Raw genomic sequence first — 16,745 nt, forward strand, 5'->3', positions numbered from 1 at the left:
TTATTGGTAGTTCTGTTCTTGAGAACGTCTTTTTAGCTTGTTCATGTACCTTGCTATACTTATATTAAAAGTAGCTTTAAAAATATATTCTAAAATCACACTGGTGTGACAAAACAACTAAAAATGTGAACATTTTGTGTCTTTTCAAGTTTATATTTTGCTGAATATTTCTAAATGCCTGAACTTAATTGATTTTTTTGTGTATGTGTGTGTATGTGGTACTGGTATTTGAACTCAGGAGCATTCTACCTTCGAGTTACACCTCCAGCCAGCCATATTTTTTTTATTCTTTATTTGGAAACGTGGTCTCACTAAGTTGTGGAGGTCCTCACTAAGGTAGCTGAGGCTGGCCATGAACCTGCAATCCTCCTGTCCTAGCCTCCCAAGTATTGGGATTACAAGCATGCGCCACCATGCCTGGCTTGATTCTTTTTAAAAACACAAATTATGTTTACTGAAGAAAATGGTGACCAACATAAAGCCATTTAATATGTTAGCAGTAACAAATGTTAAATCTTTAATTCTTAATCCTATCAAAAATATAACTTTCAGAATAAAATATACCTAGGAAAAATTGTACTTGAAAATTTCTAGAGTATAGTGCTTGGGAGGCTGAAACAAGAGGATCATAGTTTTAAAGCCAGCCTCAGCAACTTAGGCCTCAGCAACTTAGTGAGATCCTGTTTCAAGATAAAAAAAAATAAACTAAAATAGGGCCGGGGTAAAGCTCAGAGGTAGAGTGCCGCTGAGTAGTTCCATCCCCCATACCACAAAAAAGTTATAGAATCGGAAGCTGATGGAGTGCTAAATTTTTAAGGAGGGCTAAAGGATGTGTTTTTTAAAAACCTTCCCAAATGACTTTGATTAGTTACCCTTTTAAAATCTGTTTTGAAATTTTGAATTTGAGTTTTTGTGAGAATAAATAAGATTATACATGACTTAGACTAGAGCTAGCATCTAGTCAGTGCTTGTAAGTATTGGCTGTATTTATTCATTTTTACTGTTTTTAATCATAAAAAGTCTCTAGTTGATTGAATTTCACTTGAACTACATATTCAAGTAAGCAAAATTTTAGAAGTAAAGGAAAAACATCTCTAAGAACTTTCAAGTACTTGTAGATCAAAGTCTATATTGTTTATCAGTGAAGCATCTAGAAAACATGTATGATTACAAACAAGCCTTAATTTCTCTACAAATGTATTTCTTATATACTTACTCTTTTTTTGCGGTACTGGGGATGAAACCCAGAGGCATTCTGTCTCTGAGCTACACCCCATCCCTATTTTTTATTTTTTATTTTTGAAACAGGGTCTCACTGAGTTGCATAGGTCCTCACTAAGTAGCGAGGCTGTCCACAAACCGCGATCCTCCTGTCTCAGCCTCTCAAATGCTGGAATTACAAGTGGGCGCCACCACGCCCAGCTTCTTACCCATTTTTAAGAACCACTGTCCTACAGTACTTGGTAGTTGTGCATATGTATTTTCAAAAAGTATCCTTAACGTGCTCTACTAAGATTATCAGAATGGAATTATAAAAGTGGCCTCCTGTCTTCTTCTGGCCTCGACAGATGATCACCACGGCAGTCACCCTGTTCTGCAGCATTCTTATCGCCGGTATATCACTTATGTGCATGAACCGTACCACCCAAGCAGGACACTATGAAGGTTTTGGCCAGTCTGAGAGCCACAAAGCCGTGGAACCAGGAAACACTGCTTTTGAGGAGAGTCCAGCACCAACACCTGAAGCAGAACTTTTTAGAGGTTCTATTCCAGAAACAAGTATGACCTTTAAATATAAAGAAATGGTCACATCTATTTATAGCATGTATCCTGTTTTGTTTAACGGAAGTTCCTTGGCTTATTCTGAATGTCATAGGTATTTGTCGAATGAAGCACCTGACTTATAATCAGTAATAGGTAGAGCTCACAAATTAATTCATTATATTTTTCTTTCTATGTCTATTTGAGGATAATCTTTTACTAAATTCTAGGAATTCCTGAAACCAGAGAGTTTAGGAAGAGGTAACATCGGGAAAGAAGGCCTTTCCTAGGAAACCAAGCATATATATATTTGTTAACAACATTGTATCAGGCAAGGGCCATCAATAAAATGAACTAAAAGAGGTCTAATTGAGGTGGGGTTCATAATAGAAATCAGGCACCTGCAAGCTAGAGTCCACAGACCAGGCCCCCCACCTGTTTTTGTCTGATCCAACAGCTCAGAATGGTTTTTACACTTTTAAGAGGTTGAAGAAAAATTAAAAGACATATTTTGTTACTCCTGAAAATTACACAGAACTTAAATTTCCTGTCTATAACTTTATTGGAACAACCATGCCCATTGATGTATTCATCGTCTATGGCTGCTTTCATGCTATAATGGCAGAGTTGAGTCACTGCAATAGAGACTGGCCTGCAAAGCCTAAAATATTATCTGGTCCTTTATGGAAGCTGTTTTTCTACCCTTGGTATAAGCAAAATGTCAACAGTTGTTGTGGGGTTTATTTCAATTCAGGAAGGGAATTCAACAGTAAAGTATGCATGTTGGATTTGTCAGTGCATGTAGAGAGTTCATAGCTATAAGACCTTGTGCTAAAAAGTGTATATAATGGTACATATTTTGATTAAAGACCAGGTGGAATAGAGATGATTAATCTCAAAACTATTAGTTACAAATATCTATAGGTACAGTATAAGGAAACGGAGCCGCCTGGTGTGATGATGCACACCTGGAATCCCAGTCTCTTGGGAGGCTGAGACAAGAAGATTGCAGGTTCAAGTCAAGGGAGGCAGGCACACACCTGTGGTCCTCTACTCCGGAGGCTGAGACAGGAGAACTGTAGGTTGAGAACAGCCTCAGCAACCTAGCAAGATCCTGCCTCAACACAAAAAGGGCTGGAGGTGTACGTAGCTCAGAGGTAGAATGCCCCTGAGTTCAGTCCCCATACATTCAATCAATCAATAAATAAATAAATAAGGAGAGGGGAGGAGATGGGGATGAACAAAGGGAGGAAGGGAGGGAAAATTCAATAAAGCTTGAACTTGAGGTATGTATGAAGAAAAGGTCAAAGATGAAATTGAAAAAGTAAGCAGACAGGGAATTCTGTGCCTTGGGAAAGGTGAAGGTTTTGTCCTGTGAGTCCAGGGCTGTATTTGTAGCTTTTACAGTCTGTGAGGTGTCACGTGAGGCCTATATTAGAGAGGTAGGTGTGGGGTGAACAGGACAGGTCAGGCTCAGAAATTGTATTGATGGGTTTGTAATCAACTGGAAGCTGGGTGTGGGGTAAGGGAGGAACTGAGGAAAACTTTCAGGAATCTTGTTTAAATGAGTGTGTAATTGTGGGTTACTACCTACAAAGGGGAATTCAGGGAGAAATTTCTTTTTTTTAGGGGAAGACAATGAGTTCAATTTTGAGCCTTCTACATTAGAAATCTAAGGACCATTCTGACTCAATTGGCAGTTCCGTCATTCCTCGGGCCTTCCAAGCACATCTCCTCTTTCCCTCCGAGGTGATCTAGCCATTTGCAGCAAGCAGCTCTCCCTCTGCAGGTCTCCATCACCCCTGGCCTCCATCCCCACTGCAGCCTCCAGTCTCTCCACCTGCTGGTTCTTGTCATTTCCTTCTTGTACAGACCACCTGTCTCCCATCACTCCCTGGTCCCATCTGTTTTAGGTGAAATGGCCAACTCTTCCTTACAGCTCTGGTCGTATCAGGCTCCTGACACAGAGTCTGTGAGGGCCTTGCAATGCTGCGAGACCCGTGCATGTGGTGTGGAAGTCCTTCCAAAATCTGGGTACCCTGCTCACACCCTGTTGGGCCCCCTTTTCCCATTGCCACTCCTCACTCGACACTACTGAAGTCTCCATGTTTTGCCCTGAATTGGCATTCATGTTGTCACACCTCTCTAAATGCTTTTAATTCATGGGCTTTAAACCCAAGATTGCTAATTTCTTTGTTAGGTAGTTCATACTTATATCCTCAGAATTTCATTCTTTCGAGTTGGACATTTTCCTTTTTAAAAGTAAGTGCAAGGCCGGGCGTGGTGGCACACGCTTGTAATCCCCGCGCTTGGGAGGCGGAGATGGGAGGATTGTGTAAGTTTGATGCCAGCCTCACTGGCTTAAGAGACCCGTTTCCAAATAAAAATATTAAAAATAGGTGTCTGGGAGTGTAGCCCGAAGGTAGAGGGTTTCCAGGAACCCCAGTACCACACACACACACACACACAAAAAAAAAAAAAAACAAAAACGTAAGTGTAAGCCGGGCATGGTGGTACACACTTGTAATCTCAGTACCTGGGAGGCTGAGACAGGAGGATTCCAGGTTTTCCACCAGCCTCAGCTACTTACTGAGGCCCTGTTTCAAAATTAAGAATAAAAGATAGGACTGGTGGGTGTAGCTCAAAGGTTGAACACCCCGGGTTCGATCCCCAGTACCACACAAAACCCCCCCCCAAATTCAAGGATTATGTCTTCACTAAATATTTAAAAGCTGCTTTCCTTGAGCCTAGAGTACTTCTCTGATCCTGCCCAACATCTTTTCCTTCTTCACTTTCTTGGCAGAATCTTGCATTTATCTTATAAACCAATGTACTGTATGTTTTCAGTTAGGGCTTGAATACCACCACCTCCTAGTGACCCTGTGTCTTCTCCTTCTTCAGATGTTTTTAGAACTGGCTACCAAAGGCCTGACAACATCTGTGTAAAGCACTAACTAAGGGCCTTAAACCCAGAGAGTATTGCTGCTACCTTTTCACTTGTAATTTAAAATAGCAAAAAAAAAAGGTCTATTCTACAGACTTTCTTTAAATCCTATACTATCATCTCCAACAAGAAAAATAACTTGAACCTATAATAAACAGAGAGCTAGAACCCTCATCTCCATAGGAAACCTTCTGCAATGTTATATGTCCCTCTCCTCTTACCTATTTATAATTGCTTTTTAAGTCACTTGTATAACTCACCATGAGTGCTAAGGCTAACTTGTCAGCCGTTATAGTTTCAGCAGCTAGCATGGAATCAGGCTCACTGTATATATTTAGTAATATGTGTTAGATGGGTGGCTAGGTGGATGGGAGGACACAGTATGTTGTGATTCTCTGAAGCTACCATGAAAACTGCTATGGCAAAGTGCTTGTTTATTTGTTTATTCGCTCATGTTCCTGGGAAAAGGGGCTTAAATCCTGGCTGATTATTTTCCTTCCTTAAATCCTGTCTTCGGCTTTGCTGGAGGTAACATGACCACATGACACCTTAGATGTCAGCCTTGCCTTCCGCAGTCTTAGTAATCCAAAACAGTACACTGACCTCTGCCCCTGGCTACACATTTGTCATGGACCTTTAGCTTGCACATGTTGTTATAAGTGTGAAATTAGGATTGAAAGGAAAATTCACCTATTTTAACATGAGAGCAAAGATTTGGTTAATAAAAAGAAGGCTGAAGGTACTTACAAACCCTTCTCATGTTTGAAGGAAGAACTGAGATAGCACTTTTTATGGTGGCTGAAGTCATATGTTTGTGTATGCGTGTGTGTGTGTGTGTGTGTGTGTTCATTCCCTTTCAGTATGTCATTGGATGGGCTGGCTTTATATATTTTCTTAATAATTTTATCTTAGCTAATTTAAACCTTCAAGTTTCTGAAGAGAGCTCAGCCGGACAATCTATTTTCTCTTGTTTTGTAGTTCTATTTTAACCTTGGGATGGCATTATTATCTTAAATTTAGAGACACTTGCAATTACTTACTTTTTTTTTCTTTTCTTTTTTTGCAATACTGGGGATGGAACCCAGGGGCATTCTACCTCTGAGCTATACCCCTAGCTCTATTTTTTTATTCTTTAATTTATTTTATTTTATTATGGGTCTGAGGATGGAACCCAGGGGTATTCAACCTCCGAGCTCCACCCCCTGCCCTATTTTTTATTCTTTATTTTGAAAATGGGTCTCAGTAAGTTGTGGAGGGCCTCACTAAGTAGCGGAGGCTGTCCGCAAACTGCAATCCTCCAGTCTCAGCCTCCCGAATTCTGGGATTACAAGCGTGTGCCACCATGCCCAGCTTATTCTTTATTTTGAAACCGGCTCTCACTGAGTTGCAAAGGGCCTCACTAAGTAGCTGATGCTGTCTGTGAACCATGATCCTCCTGTCTCAGCCTCCTGAATGCTGGGATTACAAGCATGTGCCACCATGCCCGGCGACTTACTTTAGATTATAGTTTTTATACTTTGAAATCTTTTTTAAACATTTTTTTTTTTTTGGTGGTACTGGGGATGGAACCCAGAGGCCTACATTCCCAGGCTTATTTTTTATATTTTATTTGGAAACAGGGTCTCTCTAAGTTGCTGAGAGCCTCACTATGTAGTAGCTGAGGCTGGCTTTGAACCTGCGCGATCCTCCTGTCTCAGCCTCCCAAGCATGGAGATTACAAGTGTGCGCCACCACGCCTGGCAAAATCTTTTTTGTTCCTAAGGACATCTCTAAAGAATTTAAGCATATTATCAGTGAGAAGTTAAGACTAAGAATGATTCATTTTTAGCAGTATTAAATTATAATGGTCTGTCACTGAAGTTATTATCCTCTTATAATCCATGTCAAGGAGCATAACATCTTAAGAATTGTGAAACGTTTTAAAGGGCACAGTGTGCAGTTCTGACTCTATAGAGGAAATATAACAGATGTCTGGATGTGACTTTGTAAACCAATCTGCCCATCACCTGCAAGAGATTTTCAGCAGTATTATATGTTTGAAAAGGAAAATGTCTATAATGTTTTTATTGTATCTTCTAGACTAATAGGTGAAAGGTTCTTGAAAGAAGTGATTTTGTACTGAACTTAAAGGAGAAGAGGATTTGATCAGCCTAGGCTAGATGGGGTTTATGGAGAACTCTAAGGAATTGTCCTGAAAGAAAGGAAAGCTTTTTGTTGAATAGCAGAAGTGGCTGGATAGGAGAGAGGCCATGTCATAGAGAACTATCAATTTAGGCTGAGTTTAAAATTTTCACAGTAGAACATTAATTCATGTTTTTGAGGAGGGATGAAATAGAAGTTGTGTTTTAGGGAAGGGTTTAAATTATTAGTTTCTAAAGCACAGTGAAAATAAAATAGCAAGGATAAAAACATTTTTCCTTGTGTCACACAATGAAAAAACAATATATAAAGGAGATAATCACTTGGCAGTCTTTAAATGTTAACTTTGGTAGAAGAACACTTGAGTTCTTTTTTATAGAAATCATGTAAAAACATTTCCACAGAGACTGCATGAATTGGTTTTGGTTTGTTTATAATCTCTTGAACTTATCCATTTCTGATGTGGTTGGGCTCTACCCTTGTTTTTTTTTTATCTATATAGGTTGCTGCTCTTGCTCCATGGGAAATGGTGAATTACATTGCGCATCAACAGAGCCAGTAGCAAACACAAGCACCAGTGGGACTGTGACTCCTTCATTTGAGAAAAGTAAGTGTGTGGCCTATGAGAATGGGCTTAAGGCACTGAAGATCCCTTATTCTTATATTTCAGAAGACTTGTATGTAGGATTTCCATAATGCTACAGAACACTGTTGGATAATATAGATTCTCAAATAAGATGGGGAAAAGTGCTAATAGCCAGGCATGGTGATGCATGCTTGTAATCCCGGTATTTGGGATGCTGAGATAGGAGGATCTCAGGTTCATGGCTAGCCTCAGCTATTTAGCGAGACCATCTGCAACTTAGTGAGACTCTAGTTCAAAATAAAGAAAAAAGCTGGTGTGGTGGCACATGCTTGTAATCCCAGCGTTTGGGAGGCTGAGACTGGAGGATTGCAGTTTGCGTCCAGCCTCAGCTACTTAGTGAGGCCCTTTGCAACTCAGAGACCCTGTTTCAAAATAAAAAATAAAAAATAGGGCTGTGGGTGTACCCCAGAGGTAGAATGCCTCTGGGTTCCATCCCCAGTACCGCAAAAAAATAAAAATAAAATAAAGAATAAAAACATGGCTGGGGTATAGCTCAGAGGTAGAATGTCCCTGGGTTCAATCTCCAGTATTGCCAAAAAAAAAAAAAAGGTGCTAATTGAATAATAATTATGCAGAGAAAATGCTCTTTTTTAAAAAATTGAGTTTTAGCCGGGCGTGGTGGCACACGCATGTAATCCCCGCACTTGGGAGGCAGAGACAGGAGGATCCCGCAAGTTCAAAGCCAGCTGCACTGGCTTAAGAAACCCTGTTTCCAAATAAAAAGTATAAAATAGGTCTGGGAGTGTAACCCAGAGATAGAAGGGTTTCCAGGAACCCCAGTACCACCAAAAAAAAGAGTTTTTATAAGGTTGTGTCACACACACACACACACACACCTTTCTAGCAACATACCTCAAGTGATAAACCCAAGAAGTCTTCTCTAAAGGCTATTAATTTTTTGCCCTTTTTCTTGATGTAAAAGCCGACTTTTCCTTTAAAAGTCCTACAACTGTTTAAACCCTAGTACCAGGATTAATAAACGAGTGCTTAATTACATCTGCTTTATGGCTTCTCATAAAATAAGCAAAAAAAAAAAAAAAACCCTTAAAGTGTAGCAACCTTTCGGCATATAAACTAAGAGACTGAATTATGTTTTTTATCTGAAATTTAAATTATTTAAAACTGAATCTAGTCAGGTGGAATCAGAATTGCAATGTACTTTTAGTTGATTATGCTTAAGAAAGAATCCAAATAAATGCTCTTTATAATAAGACATCTGTTAACTATATTGTTGCTAAAGTCATATGTTTTTATATAAGAAATGCTGCAAGGGTTAAATGATGGGTGAAATCATTAGGATTATTTATGGTATGCATAGTAAATGCTCATTAAACAGTACTGGCAGTAGTTGTTATTCAGGTGGTGTTTATTGGCTTCTACCTTCTGGTTAGGAATGAATCTTAAATAATAGCAGAATCCAATTTTTCATAGAAAGAAGTAAAATATATTAGATCTTCAGCCTTAATTAACTTTTTCTGATAAAGAATACCTTCTTTCATTCCATAAAATTATCTTTTAGTTTTTGTGTGCTTTTTTTGTAACAGTTTGCATCCCCCCCACCCCCGGGTCTGGGGATGGAACCAAGGGCACTCGACCTCCTGCCCTATTTTTTATTTTTTATTTTGAAACACGGTCTTGCTAAGTTGTGGAGGGCCTCACTAAGTAGCTGAGGCTATCCACGAACCGTGATCCTCGATCTTCCTATCTCAGACTCCTGAATGCTGGGATTACAAGGGTGCGCCACTATGCCCAGCTACACTGTTTCTTTATATCAGAGTTTCCAAGGCTTTTTTCCTTATTTTTTCTCTCTATACAATATATCTAATAGTAAAGTGATTAACAAGTTCAACATGTAATCTGACTCAGTGACTTTTTTTTCTACCTTTCAAAATCTCCTTAGGCTTAGTTTATCTGTCATTTTCTTCATTGCCAATGTTGATTCCTAAAAAGTTTAAATTATAAGGGCTTTAAAATTTTTCTGATTATATTTTGCAAAAGTTATATAGAGCTGGGCGTAGTGGTGCACACTTGTAATCCCAGTACTGTGGGAGGCTGAGACAGGAGGATTGCGCAGGTTCAAAGCCAGTCTCAGCTACTTAGTGAGGATCTCAGCAATTTAGTGACACCCTGTTTCCAAATAAAATATAAAGTAGGTCTGGGAGGGTAGTCCAGAGGTAGAAGGCCCCTGGGTTCCATCCTCACCATTGAAAAAAAAAAGTTATATAGAAAGAAAGCTATCATATATGGACTTCCTCTAATGGCATATGCCTGAAACAGTTTAAAGGCAATAAAATTATGAGCAAAGGAGAATTTTTAGAGCTTAACAATCTAATTTACCTCCTACTCCCTGCCATAGCACAGAGGCAAAATAAATGTCACCTTTAGATTGCTGATTAGCAACAATGTGTGAAAAAGGCAAACAAAAGATAGTAAAATTTATGTTATACATTTTGTAATATCTGTAAATAATTTTTAAAATCAAGTTTTTTCTTTTTCTTTCTTTTTTTTTTTTTTGGTGGAACTGGGGATGGAACCCAGAGGCATTCTACCTCCAAGCTACACCTCAGCCCTATTTTTTAAAATTCTTTATTTTAGCTGGGCGTGGTGGCGCACGCTTGTAATCCCCGCGCTTGGGAGGCTGAGACAGGAGGATCATGCAGGTTCGAAGCCAGCCTCAGCTACTTAGTGAGGCTCTCAGGAACTTAGTGAGACCCTGTTTCTAATAAAAGATAAATGGGTCTGGGAGTATAGCCTGGAGGTAGAAAGCCCCTGGATTCCACCCCCAGTACCACCAAAAAATAAATAAATAAATAAATAAATAAATAAAATAAAATTCTTTATTTTGAAACAGGGTCTCACTGGGCTGCAAAGGGCCTCACTAAGTAGCTCAGGCTGGCCAAGAACTTTCCAACCTCCTGTCTCAGCCTCCCAAGTACTGGGATTATAAGTGTGGGTCACCATGCCCAGCAAAATCAAGTTTTTTATATACTTTCAGAATTTTTCTACACATAGATATTGTGTTAGTTAGCCCTCCAGTACTATGACTAAATCTCTGATAATCAGCCTAAAGGAAAAGAAGCCAGGTGTGATTACACATGCTTGTAATCCTGGTATATGGGAGACTGAGACAGGAGGATGACAAGCTGGAGGCGAGTCTCAGCAACTTAACAGGACACTTTCAAAATACAAAATAAAATAGGACTGGCAATCAGCTCAGAGTTAGAATACTCCTGGGTCAATCCTTAGGACCAAAAATAAAAATAAGGAAAAGGCTTATTTTGACTCCGTTTCAGAGGCTTCAATCCATGATCAGTTGACGCTTGTATTTTGGGCCTAAAGAGTACAGAACATCATGGCAAGAACATGTGGCAGAGAAGCTCTCATCTCATGGCAGCCAGGAAGCAAAAAGAAAGAAAAGAAGGGATTAGGTTCCAATATCCCCTTTAAGGACATAACCCCAGCCACCTAGTTTCCTTCCAATAAGCCCCACCTCTTAAATGTTTCACCACCTCCCAGTAGTGTCTCAGACAAGGGACCAAACCTTCAACACATGGGTTTTTGGGAAATACTCAAAATGCAAACTATAGCAGAAATATACAAATAATTTTTATTAAAATGGGATCATGATGGGGGACCAGGCACTGTCTAAATGTATGCCATGTTCAGTATGATCCACATAAAGATGATATATGGGCTCATATATGGGCTCAACAGAGATGGTTTGGTGGCCTATTTTCTTTTTCTTGGGAACATTTTGAACTTTCCCCCTGCCCTCACCTTATGCTAGACCACAGTTAGTGGAAACCCTTCTACTTCCGGATTACACTCCCAGACCTATTTTTATATATTTTTTATTTAGAAACAGGGTCTCTTAAGCCAGCAAGGCTGGCTTTGAACCTGCGCGATCCTCTTGTCTCCGCCTCCCAAGCGTGGGGATTACAAGCGTGCACCACCATGCCCGGCTTTAAGACCCTATTTCAAAATAAAAAAATAAGCCAGACGTGATGGCAAAAGCTTGTAATCCCAGCATTTGGGAGGCTGATACAGGAGGATTGTGGTTCACAGACAGCCTCAGCTACTTAGTGATGCTCTTTGCAACTTAACGAGACCCTGTTTCAAAATAAAGAATAAAAAATAGGGTGGGGGGGTAGCTCAGAGGTCGAATGTCCCTGGGTTCCATCCACAGACCCACAAAAAAATTTTTTTTGAAAATTTGAAAAATTAAAACAAGGCTGGGGTGTAGCTCAGAGATAAAACAACCCTGGGCTCAGTCCCTAGGAACACACACAAACACAAACATTAAAGCCTTTAGTAAGCTGGGCGTAATGGTGCATACTTGTAATCCTGGTGCTTGAGAGGCTGAGACTGGTGAATCACAGGTTCATGGCCAGCTTCAGGTACTTATTAATAAAAAATGGAAAATAGGACTGGGGAATGGAGCTCAGAGGTTGAATAACCCTGGGTTCAATCCCCAGTACTGCCAAAAAAAAGAAAAATTTAGTGAAGCAAATTTTAAAGTTAGCAAAGGCAATAATAAGTTTGTTTTACAGTTAGCAAATATAAGATAATCATGACTATTATGTAGACTTAACACTGGCAAACTTGAGTTATTAATTTTGCCTTTAAATTTTAGCCATAATTATATAATATACAATATTTATTAATATAATTATATAACAAATTATATAGCTAAAATACATTGTTGAATGGTATAACAAGGAACTATTGCATACTAGTGGAGTTTTTTTCTCCAGATAAAAACACTGTACAACTAAAACTTTCCTAAAACAACATGAAGGAGTTCTCCTCCAATTTCATTGAAAATTATATACTGATTCTTAGCTGAATGTGCTTTTTTGTTGTTTCTTTTAGGAAGTCATTATAAATTTAAAATGCATTCAAATAAAAAGCTCTGATTACAGATTATTGTGCTTACTGTTTTATAGATGATCACTGTGTGAGCCACTGCAACTCCCAGAGCTGCATATTAGCCCAAGAAGAAGAACAGTATCTGCAGAGCGGAGACCAGCAACTGACTCGACATGTCTTGCTGTGTTTACTTCTCATTATTGGCCTGTTCGCTGTAAATGTTCCTCTGATTTTGCTTGGGGCCTATTTCTTTAAATGTTTGACACAGATTTTATTCCGGCATCTGGGAGAAGCTTAGTTCCTACTTTTCAGGAGTGTGGTGACCAGGCCTTCAGATTCTAATCCTGAGCTGTTTTTTTGAGGAGGAGATTCATTCACATTACTTTGTTGCCTAAGTGTTGCAATAGCCTGTTCTGTTTAGTATCCCTTACCTATTCTATGCTCTGAACCTAGAATTTGGTAAAACCGTATCTCCATGATATGTGCAGGGCCACTTATTCCTTATTTCAAAGTGGACAAATGCCAACATTCTCTTTCAGAAGATATTTCTCAGATGAATACAATTTTTAAATGATTTTAGTTATGGAAATAACATAAATACTTCATACAGTAGAGAAAAGAGGAAAAATATATTTTGCAGGGAATAGGCTGCTGGAGAGTGAATCAGGGGCCTTATAGTGCTACGTGTGTGCTCACCCTCAGGCCCTGCCTTCTCACTTTTAAACACATTTTTCATGGTTCTAATAATACATATATCCTGCTTTTTCGCTTGTGTCAAGCATTTTCATGTTGCTACATAGTGTTCATAACCATTACTTTACATGACTCCCCAGTTTTCGAAAATGCTCTAATATACATCTCCCTGCTTTAAATGTCCTAACAATAGGTCCCCAAAGTTGAGAAACTTGGGTCAAAGAATATAAATATTTCTTTTACTTTAGATGTATTCTATAAAACTGTTTTCCAAAAGAGTAGTATAGATTTATAAAGTGCTCTCACTAACATTAAAAATTGTAATTTTTTGGTACTAAAGATTGAACCCAGGGATATTCTGGGCTAGACCCCCAAATCTTATTTCATTTTATTTTGTTGTTGTTGTTTTGAAACAGGGTCTTGTTAAGTTGCTGAGGTCTTGCTAAGTTGCTGAGACTGATCTCAAACCAACAGTACTCCTGTCTCAGCCTCCCAGGTACTGGGATTACAGTTGTGTGCCAACACACCTGGTGTAATTTTTTAATTTGATAATTTACAAGTAAAATGCAGTACTTTATTTATTTATGTACTAGGGATTGAACTCAGAGGCATTCTACTTCTGAGCTACACCCCCAGGCTTATTTATTTATTTATTATTTATTTACTTATTTATTTTTAGTTTTGAAACAACCTCTTGGGAAGTTGCTGAGGCTGGCCTCATTAGCACTTTGTTTTGGTACTAGATATTGAACCTAGGGGCATTCTACCTCAAAGATACACAGTCTCAGCCTACTTTTTTTTTTAATTTATTTTGAAGAAGGGTCTTCAAAATTGTGAAGAATCTCACTTAAATTGCTGAGGCGGCTGGCCTCATATCTGCAATCGTACTGTCTCAGCCTCCTAAGCACTGGGATTATAAGCATACACCACCATATCTAGCTTTACAGCATTTTGTTGTTTAATATATGCATTTCTTTCATCGCTAAAGGGTTTTTAAGTAGCTGTATATCCTCTTTTGTGAATTTCTAGTTAATTATTATATAATTTTTAAATGGTTCAGGTAACTTGTCTAGAGGTGGGAGAGAGACCTTATACCCCATGAACACTTTTTGCACTTGCTTGTTACATAGTATATCAACCAGCAACACTTTAACTCCTGTTTAAGAACAAAAATTAAAAAATGAGAAATGCTACCAAGAATCTCTGCTCAGTGATATAATTGTTTTCATTGTGTAGAACTAATTTTAAACTCAGTCCTGTGGTAGGCTAGTCAGCAGTGCTAGTATATTATGCAAGCTTCTGTATTATGGCTCATGTCTTCTTGCTTCAAGTCTGATCAGAATAGATGTTGTTTGAATGACATCTGTCAGGAGGAGAGGTTGAAACCTCTTGTTTGAAAGACAAAGCCTCTATATTCTCTCAGTGTTTTTCCCTTTAGTCTTTTCCCCTAATTATTAAGTAGATTATTGTACTGTGCTTTGGATGTACAGAAATAATTAGCATGCTTCATTTTAAAGTACTCTTTTCTCCTTTCTTTATAGAATCTTTCCAGTTGTTTATGGTGGCTATTCAATCAGGAGCCTGGAAGACTATATGTTGAGTTACAGTTTTTCTGTGCCGTGTTTAACTTTGGCCAGGTACTCGTTTACTGAAAACTTTGAAGGATTTTTGTTTTCCTGTACAAGCTGATTGGAGGCGGGGGGCAATAGTCGGATGTTGTTTTCTTTTAAATCAAAGGGGTTTAGTTTGTTTGCCAGCTGCTAGTATACATGACAGCTGACAGCTGCTGCCTGTCTTCGAGGAGAGATGAATTATTATATTGGTTAAAGTCATCAGAATGTATACTGAATGTTTAACCAGAAACACTGAATAGTTCTTTGCTTTGGTTTTGAAATAAAGAATACTTTAAGCAAGGACATGATGTCCTAAGTTCTTTTTAAACTTTCTGTGATCTTAATAACTTACTTTGGGAAAGTAACGTACCTTCCCTGAGTCTCTAGCCCTTTAAATTGATGAACATCATTGTAATTACATTTTGTGTATACGTGTGGTCCTGGAAATTGAACCCAGGGGCATTCTACCTCTGAGCTATGCCTCCAGCCCTTTTTATTTTGAAGCAGGGGCTCACTAGATTGCTAAGAGCCTTTCTCAGTTGCTGAGGTTAGGCGTGAACCTGCAATCCTTGTGTCTAAGCCTCCCACATACTGGGATTACAGGCCTGTACGACTACACCCCACCCTGTAATTATATTTTGATGTTTCTTGAACAATAGGTACTTAAATCTTTTTCTTAAAAATCATGCAGCATGTAATATCCCAATAAAATTCTAAAAAAAAAAATAAAAAATAAGTAGTCTGGAACCGTAATCCTCCTGTCTCAGCCTTCCACATACTGGGATTATAGGCATGTATACAATATTCAGCTTCCTGCAAGATTTTTTTTCCCTAACATTAATTTCTTAAAGTAATTCTATTTGGTTTTGCTGTTATTGTGGGAGCAAAAATGATTATGTGAAAAGAGATAAAAGACCTCAATCAGTTTATTACAGACAAATACAAGCATCCCAAAGCTACTTGATACCATTTCACTTTGTGATACTATTTAAGATCTGACTTTTAATCAAAATACCATAAAATACTAGGTTGAAAATGACAGTCTAGCCAGGTGTGGTTGTGCATGCCTGTAATCCCAGTACTTGAGAGGCTGAAATAGTAGTATTATAGGTCTAAGGCCAGCCTCAGTAACTTAACAAGGCCCTCAGAAATTACTGCTGAGACCCTGTTTCAAATTAATAAATAAATAAAAGTAAAAAGGGCTGGGGGTGTAGCTTTGTGGTAGAGTACCCTGGGTCCAATGCCTGGGTCCAGTAGCACATATACAATTTTTTTATGTTGTTGAATTCAGAAAAAAATAACCTTGTTTTCTTCCTAGGGGTTTATTTCATTTGGAATCTTTGGACTGGACAAACATTTAATAATCCTACCTTTCAAAAGAAGGTAAATTTAATTTTGAAATAAATCTATATTCCTAAAAGTAATGACAAAGCTATTTTTTTAAAAATACTGATATTTTTGCCGGGCGTGGTGGCGCACGCTTGTAATCCCCGCGCTTGGGAGGCAGAGACAGGAGGATCGCGCAGGTTCAAAGCCAGCCGTGCGTACTGGCTTAGGAGACCCTGTTTCCAAATAAAAATGTAAAAATAGGTCTGGGAGTGTAGCCCGGAAGTAGAAGGGCTTCCAGGAACCCCAGTACCACACACAAAAAAAATACTGATATTTTTGTACTTTCAGTAACTGCTAGGAGATCACTAAATGCCACACAAAGGTTGTCTGTTGATTCACATATATCTTATAAATAATTGTAGAGAAAACCTTAGAAAAATTATTTAAATCCAGCAACATAATTTGCATTTTAATAAGAACTGATGAACACTGACTTCTATCTATGTCATGAACTACATAGAGTTTAATGAAACTTTAAAATTAGAAATGGAAGCAATGAGCTGGGCGTGGTGACCCACGCTTGTAATCCCCGTGCTTGGGAGGCGAAGACAGGAGGCTTGCAGGTTTCAGGACAGCCTTAGCAAGTACTGAGACTCTCATCAACCTAGCAAGACCCTGTTTCAAAATAAAACTAAAAAATAGAGCTGGGGGACCGGGCGTGGTGGCACACACTTGTAATCCCCGCGTAATT

General features: G+C 38.7%; 1 protein-coding gene across 2 annotated transcripts in view; it reads left to right on the forward strand.

Annotated features, from left to right (window-relative positions):
* The window catches only part of GPR155 (G protein-coupled receptor 155), a gene marked incomplete at both ends in the record, with an annotated part of 41,708 nt that overhangs the window by 18,962 nt on the left and 6,001 nt on the right, over positions 1 to 16,745 (forward strand). For both annotated transcript variants that reach the window (XM_080690013.1, XM_080690014.1), the window contains 5 exons: positions 1,569 to 1,779; positions 7,347 to 7,451; positions 12,437 to 12,573; positions 14,594 to 14,689; positions 15,984 to 16,048. In XM_080690013.1, the coding sequence (XP_080546139.1) occupies positions 1,569 to 1,779; positions 7,347 to 7,451; positions 12,437 to 12,573; positions 14,594 to 14,689; positions 15,984 to 16,048 (614 nt within the window). The remainder of the gene's footprint in view (positions 1 to 1,568; positions 1,780 to 7,346; positions 7,452 to 12,436; positions 12,574 to 14,593; positions 14,690 to 15,983; positions 16,049 to 16,745) is intronic.

The sequence above is a fragment of the Muscardinus avellanarius genome (genome assembly GCF_963383645.1).
Source record: "Muscardinus avellanarius genome assembly, chromosome: 2".
NCBI lineage: Eukaryota > Metazoa > Chordata > Mammalia > Rodentia > Gliridae > Muscardinus > Muscardinus avellanarius.